The following is a 7,964-nucleotide window of genomic DNA, read 5'->3' as shown; positions in this document are numbered from 1 at the left end:
CCGCCGCTGGCCACGAAGCCCGGGAGGCACGCGCAGCCCTCCACGCATGGGCGCCCAGAGCAGTTGGCTGGAGCAGCAGTGGGGTTGCAGGAGGCGGGACAGGCCGGGCCACAGAGCTCGTAGCGACTGTTGGCAGGGCAGGACAGGGCTGCGGGGAGACAGGGATAAGGGGTCAGGCCAACGCAGTGGGGCCCTCGAGGGACGCTCAGTCGGGAAAGTGCCAGGAGTTCCCTCCCCAAAAAACCCTGCTCCTCCCCCAGCGCTCCCCATCCTTCAGGCGCTCAGGCCTCAAACCTCAGAGTCAGAGTAGACCCTTCCTCCCTTCTTTCCCTGGACAACCAACCTGTCAGTAAATCCTGGGAGCTCCATATTCAAAGTCTACCCAGAATCTGCCCCCTTCTCCTATCATCACCGTTCTGCCCCCTCTGCCCCCGCCCCACCCACTCCAATAGCCTCCTCCCTGCTCCCCTCTGCCCCCTCACTCGCAGCCATGGGGACCCTGTGAACACCTGAGTCAGATGACATCTGTCTCCTGCTTGGAGCCCATTTGTGGCTCTATCTTGTTCAGAGTGAAGGCCAGAGTCCTCCTGGTGGCCCAGGAGGCGCCACACCATCTGCCCTCATCACCTCTCATCCTCTCCTCTCATTCTCTCTCTGGCTCACTCTGCCCTAGCCACAGGGGCCTCCTCACGGATCCTCGCACTCTCCGCTCAGGCCCCTATGCCTGTGTTGGACTTCCCTCGGAAGGCAGTACAGCATGTTATTAAGAGAAGGCTACTGAAGCCCAGATGGGCTGGGTTCAAATCCTGGCTCTCCCTTCTTAGCTGTGTGGTCATGAGCAAATGATTCCAACTGCCCTGTGTTTCAGTTTCCCCCTCAGTAAAATGGGATAATAATAGTACCGACCTCACAGGTTGTTGTGAGGAGTACATGAGTTCGTCTGTGTAGCATCATTGGTATTACTTAGCTGACTCTGTTGCCTTATCCTTAGTCTCTGCCCCTGTGTCACCTCCTCAGAAAGGCGTTCCCTAAGCACCTTCTTCATGATCCTCCCATTTGCTCTTATTACATAAACTTTATTTCTTTTGCCCTCTGGAGATATTCCACAGTTTATTGCTTACTGGCTGTCTTCCTGATAGGACATAAGTTCTGTGAGAGTGGGGACCAGGTCTGCCCAATCACAGCTGAATCCTCAGCACCAAGGACAGGGCCTGGCCCAGTGGATGAGTGAACTCCCTGGTTCCTCTTCTGCACTAAGCATTAGGGAACTCTGCAGAGGGGAGTGAGAACTGGGCAGCGAGGACACAACAATGACCAAGACAAACCCCAAATGGCCTCAGTATCTACTCCAGACTTACTCCCCCTCAAGCCTTGGGCCTGGGCCTGGATGCCTCTTCTTTCCTCCCTTCTAGCCTTTCTGCCCCTGAGAACCTCACAGGGGCAGGAGCAGGTGGGTGAACATCACCAGCTTGGAGATGGGGACAGATAAGGACTTGGGGAATGCTTGTTGAATGAATGAATAAATGAGTGAAAGAATGATTAAGGGAATGGACACCTGGTTGAGGAGCTTGGTATTTATCCAGAGGACGTTGGGGAGTCATGGAAGGGCTATAGAGAAGTGTTCACATTTCTGCTTTGAGGATGACCTCTCATGCCAAGCTTATCATGTGCTCTTCCTTCAGCCTGCAACTCCCTTCCTGCTCCCCGTTTCCTATCTAGTTCCTAGTCTTCCTATGGGTTGTTGATTGGGTGTCCTTTTCTCTAATAAATCCTCCTTACTCCCCCAGACTGAGTCTGAAAACCGCTCTAGTCTCCCATAGACCCCTTGGACTTCCCCATGCTTTCCCTGACCGCTCTGTCTATGCCTCCACCAACCTAGCCATTCTGGACTGTCACTGTCAAGTGATATGTCTGCCCCAACCTTAGGCTCACTGTGGGCACAGCCTGGCCATCTTGGCCATCTCCATGTCCCTACCATGATCCAGCTCCAGGCTGAACCACACTAAGTGTTCAGACGTTGAGCAGATGTAAGGGGTCCCCTGCCCCTCTCCATGTGTTCCCAGCCCCAACCAGGACATCACTCACGGCAGTTGGCGGGTGACCTCCAGTCCTTGATAGAGATGCCAAGCTCCAGACAGGCCTGGGCATAGACACTGAGGCTACGGCACAGGCTGGAGCGGTCCCCATTGAGCACACACAGGTCGTATACACACTCCTTCAGGAAGGGCCAGGGGCTCAGGATATCATGGCAGGCGGCAAAGGGGCCATTAGGCTTGGTCAGCATGCCGCAGAGACGGTCGCCCTCATAGTGCTGAGCCTGGCCTGGGGTGCAGGAGGGACAGTTGTCTTGGCAGCCGTCCTCACACAAAAAGTCCCCATCATCCAGCTTCCAGCTACTGGCAAACTCCACAACGTTAGGAGCCTGCTCCCCGTCAGGTGTGAGGAAGTCGTCAGTGGCATTGCCGTTGTAGTTGCCACACAGTCCGTACACCTGGCCTTGGAAGCGTGCGGGCAGGCTCAGTGCCAGCTGGCAGTCCCAGTCGTAGGAGACGACCAGCCCGAAGTCCAGCTCCACTATGGCCCGCCTCCCACTCTGGTACACACGAAGGCCACCCTCAGCCAGGGAAGCAGGCAGGCGCGAGCGCTGGTTGTCAATCTGCAGAAGGGTGAGAAGGGAGGGGAGTGGTCACATCTCGTGTGGTCCAGCCTTCAGACCCTCACCTCCTCCTACTTGCTTCGCTGCTCCGGCTGCAGTGGGGCCCCTCCCTCCTGTCACTGCCACCAATCAAGCCTCAGGATCCTTGCTGTTACTATCCCTGTGGAATAAAATGTTCTTCCCTAGACAGCGGTTCTCAACCTGTGGGTTGCGACCCCTTTGGGGGTCGAATGATCCTTTCACAGGGGTCGCCTAAGACCATCGGAAAACACATATATAATTACGTATTGTTTTGTGATTAATCACTATGCGTTAATTATGTTCAATTTGTAACAATGAAACTACATCCTGCATATCAGATATTTACATGACGATTCATAACAGTAGCAACATTACAGTTATGGAGTAGCAACGAAAATAATTTTATGGTTGGGGGTCACCACACCATGAGGAACTGTATTAAAGGGTTGAGGCATTAGGAAGGTTGAGAACCACTGCTAGACGCACACATCACTCACTTCCTGGCCTCTTACAAAAGCTTTCCTCAAATGTTACCATCTCAACGAGGCCATACTTGACCATCCTATTTTATGACAACTCTTTCCTGCTCTATTTTGTTCTCATAGTTTCTAACCTTCTAATATATCATTTGCACGTGTCATCTGTCTAACTCCATAGACTGCCAGGGATCCACAAAGATAGGGATCTTTGTCTGCTTTGAACCCTACTTCATTCCCAGTGCCTAGAACAATGCCTGGTAGAACAGCAGGCACTCAGTGAGTGAATGAGGGCACTGCCCTGTCAAGTAAACACTCACTGGGCACTCTATCTGCCTAGCCTGTGCTGGGAAATCATGGAGATCCAGCGATGACCAAGACAACCGACCCTACTCTCATGGGGCTCCCAGTCCAATGGTGAAGACAGACATTTCACTAGAAAGGTCAGAATGGGCAGGGCTGGGGTGAAGGCACAGGAGGCTGTGGGAACCTAGAAAAGGGCCAGACCCAACCTTGCAGGTCAGGGAAGTCTTCCTGGAGGAAGTGACAGCTGAGCTGAGCTGTAAACGATTAGTAAGAGAGAGCCATGAAAATAGGGACTAGGAAGAGTATTTCTTCACAAATGTCCCAGTGGAGAGAGTCTGCCAGAGATAAGGAATATGTCCCTCTGTCCCTTGGACCCATTTCCTTTTCCTGAGCATCTTTCTTATGCTTTCTCCACATATTCTCATCTTAGACAAGAGTATGGGGTATAAAAATGGAGTAACAGGCAGAAGGAACAGCATGAATGGTGGTCTGAAGATACAATAATTCATTCATTCATTCATTCAGTTAATCAGCAAAACCTCCAAGAGCCCTACTGTGTATCCAGGTCTGTGCAAGGCAGTGCTGTGGACATAGCAGTGACCGAGACAGCCTGGGGCCCCACACTTATAGGCTAGCAGTCCAGGGATCACTGTTCAAATCTATTGCTCTGCAGGAGCAGTGATCTCCATTCTATCTAATAAAAGAGTAATATGCAAATTAACCATCACTCCTCACTCCGTCAGTCAATCACAAAGATGGCTGCAGCCACGGAGCTGGAGTGAGCAGGAGGCTTGCATTGCCCCCAGCGATGGAGGAAGCCAAGCTTCCCGCCTGCCCTGGCCTGCCCTGAGCTCCGCTCAAGGCTATAGAGTTTCAATTATAGAAGATAAATAAATCCCAGATACCTGATTCCAGCCAGCGTGGCCTCTGCTCAAGGAGGGGCTGGGGGCCTTGGTTGCCAGGGGCAACCCAACCTGGGACCTGTTTAAAGCTACAAAGTTTTAATTATAGAAGTTAAATAAATCCCAGATATCTTCTTCCAGCCCACGGGCATGGCCAGCCTGAAAATGGCCATCAGCCCCTCACCCAGGCTGTCCAGGCACCCCAGTGGGACCCCCCCGCCACCCTGAAGGGGCTGTGCCCAGCCTGCAAACAGCCCTCAGCCCCTCACCCAGGCTTTCCAGACACCCCAGCAGGACCCCCACCCTGATCTGGGACACCCTTCAGGGCAAACCAGCCGGCACCCACCTGTGCCCCAGGCCTCTATCCTATATAATAAAAGGGTAATATGCAAATTTACTCTAACAACAGAAAGACTGGGAATGACTGGTCACTATGACACACACTGACCACCAGGGGGCAGACACTCAATGCAGGAGATGCCCCCTAGTGTTCAGTGTGCTCCCACAGGGGGAGTTCTGCTCAGTCACAAGCCAGGCTGATAGCTGCCAGCACAGCGGTGGTGGCGGGAGACTCTCCCGCCTCCTCAGCAGTGCTAAGGATGTCCAACTGCAGCTTAGGCCTGCTCCCCACTGACAAGTGGACATCCCCTGAGGTCTCCCAGGCTGCCAGAGGGATGTCTGACTGCCAGCTTAGGTCTGATTCTCCAGGGAGCAGGCCTAAGCCAGCAGGTGGACATCCCCCGAGGGGTCCCAGTCTGCAAGAGGGCACAGGCTAGGCTGAGGGACCCCTCTACCCCTGCCGAGTGCACAAATTTTTGTGCACTGGGCCTCTAGTTTTTAAGTAATACAAGTAATATTTGTTCATTACAGAAAACTTCCAAAATGTGTATGAGCAAAACAGAAAAGAAAAATCACCCATATTGCTGTAGACACACACACACACACACCATTTATAAATCCTGAAATATTTTTGTCTTCTACCTTTAAATACTTTTATATTTTTCTAAAAACAATGAGACCATGCTAATGCCACCATTTCATGAACTCCTTTGTTCTCCTAACATCTTGTGGCCATCCTGCCATGATTCAACCAAGAGCTTTACACTTGTGTCAGGTCACTGACAAAAGCAATGGACCCTCTTTCATGTGCAAAATTCTGCACATAATTTCAAGGGATGTGAAGCCCCCCTTAGTTTGTGCTCAATCCCCCTAGATCTCAAGAACACCTGCTTTAATCCACCTGGCTATTAATCTCACAGATCCACCTGCACACTCATAAAATGAGTGAGGTCTGAGAATATTCACTGCAGTGCCATTTGCCATCAAGTGCAAAGTATCCATCCATGGGGGATTGAGTTCAATGAACTATGATGCACCCATGCGATAAAGAAGGGTGCAGCTGTGAGAAAGAAGGGAAGGCTCTCTATCCATCGATGTGGAAACAGAATGAATAGTTCAGTGCAAAAAGCGAAGTGCAAAACAGAGCACACAGTAAAGCACACTTTTCTAAGACAGGGGAGAGGTAAGAATGTATGCTTATGGTTGTTTGTCTTGGCATAAATAAACCCTAGAATCTAGCGGTTCTCAACCTGTGGGTCGTGAACAATGAAAATACATCCTGCATATCAGATATTTACATTACAATTCATAACAGTAGCAAAATTACAGTTATGAAGTAGCAACAAAAATAATTTTATGGTTGGGGGTCACCACAACATGAGGAACTGAATTAAAGGGTCATGGCATTAGGAAGGCTGAGAACCATTCCGGGATGGACACCCAAGGAATGAGTAAAGCCGTTATCTGTGGGGAGTGGGAGAAGGTCAGATGAAGATAGGCTGAAAGCAAGACCTCTCACAACATGTTCTTTCTTTGTTTTGAGCTATGCAAAGGCTTTATCTATTAAAAAATTAATTGCAGTAACATGGGAGAACCTCACAATTATTATGCTGAACAAATGAAGCCTTACACAAAAGGCTCCTGAGACCGGATGATTCCATTACTATGAAGTTCTTGAAGAGACAAAACTAATCCATGGGGGGGAAAAATCAAAACTGTGATTGCATCGAGGGTGGGTTGGGATTTGTTTGGGAAGGGGCATAAGGAAATGTTCCAGAGTGATGAACACATCCTGTATTTTAATACAGGTTTGGGTTGCACATTTGCCAAAACCCAGTGAACTGTACACTTAAAATGTGTGGCTTTTATTATGTATAAATTTAATTTCAAAAGTAAGCAATAAGAAGTGTAAAAATAATGTATTCCAGTTATGATATGGATGTTGAAGTCTTTAGGAGTGAAATATACTAGCATCTGGAACTTACTTTGAAGTGCATAAAAAATAAGATGGAGTGTTGAATGGAAAGAGAAATGAGCAGATGATAGATATGTGATAAATCAGGAAGAGTAAAATATTTAGAACCTAGATCAGGGGTGGGGAACCTTTTTTCTGCCAAGGGCCACTTAGATATGTATAACATCACTAGAGGCCTGGTGCATGAAAATTCATGCACTGGAGGGGGGGGTCCCTCAGCCCAGCCTGCACCCTCTCACAGTCCGGGAGCCCTCAGGGGCAGAAGGCGACTCAGTGATCAGGGGAAGGCGATACCCCATCGCACCTCTGCTGCTGCCACTGCTGGCAGTGCAAGCCTCGGCTGGCCCTGGTTACCTGAGCCTCAGTTGGCCCTGGGCAGCTGGACAGCCACCATCCAAGGCTTGCCTGCACCTCGGGCTGGCCCTAGGTGGCTGGGGGCTGAAGGGACTGGGCATCGCCATCTTGTGGCTGTGGGCGCCACTATCTTTGAGGGTGTGGCAGTCAATTAGCATATTCCCTCTTTATTAGATAGGATTCTTGAGCCATACAAAATTATCAACTTAAAAATTAGCCTGCTACATTTGGCCAAACATTTAATTAACTCACCCCTAATGCCTTGGCAGGGCCAGACCATCAGGGGCCTTTTATGGCTCACAGACCAGACATTCCCCAACCCTGATCTAGATGATTGGCATACAAGTGTTTACTGCACAGTGATTTTAGCTTTTCAGATGTTTGAACATTTTCATAATAACATGGTGGAGGGAAATGAATAATTGCTGTAGGCTGTTATTGTATTGACTGAGTAGTAATCCATTTACCAGAGGCAAAAGGACTAGAGGTTAAGAATAGGGACGTATGTGCTAGCCTACCTGTATTCCCAGCTCCATCTGCTATAGCTCTAAGATCATCAGAAATCACTCATATCTCTGGACCTCAGTTTCCTCATCCTATCTAATAATAGACAAACATAGTAATTAACCATACATCTGCTACACTTCCCATTGGCTAATCAGGGCAATATGCAAATTAACTGCCAACAAAGATGGCGGCCAGCAGCCAGGCAGCTGAAGTGAACATGAGGCTTGCTTGCTCCAGTGATGGAAGAAGCCAAGGTTCCCTGCCTGCTGCAGCCCAGCTCTGAGCTCCGGTCTATGCAACAATGTTGTAATTATAGAAGCTAAACAAACCCCAGATACCTGCTTTCAGCCACCCGGCCTCGAGCTGGGAGCTGGCAACAGAGTTTCAATTACAGAAGGTAAATAAATCACAGAAGAAAAAAAGAAAGA

General features: G+C 49.7%; 1 protein-coding gene across 1 annotated transcript in view; it reads right to left on the bottom strand.

Annotated features, from left to right (window-relative positions):
• The window catches only part of FCGBP (Fc fragment of IgG binding protein), a 43,488-nt gene that overhangs the window by 29,200 nt on the left and 6,324 nt on the right, over positions 1-7,964 (bottom strand). Inside the window, exons 4-5 of the mRNA XM_015563859.1 lie at positions 2,086-2,656; positions 5-148 (exon numbers count right to left, since the gene is read on the bottom strand). Coding sequence (XP_015419345.1) covers positions 5-148; positions 2,086-2,656 — 715 coding nt within the window. The remainder of the gene's footprint in view (positions 1-4; positions 149-2,085; positions 2,657-7,964) is intronic.

Source organism: Myotis davidii, unplaced genomic scaffold (genome assembly GCF_000327345.1).
Source record: "Myotis davidii unplaced genomic scaffold, ASM32734v1 scaffold178, whole genome shotgun sequence".
Taxonomy (NCBI): Eukaryota; Metazoa; Chordata; class Mammalia; order Chiroptera; family Vespertilionidae; genus Myotis; species Myotis davidii.
Note: the sequence above shows the minus strand (reverse complement) of the source record. Positions and strands in the feature narration are given on the sequence as shown.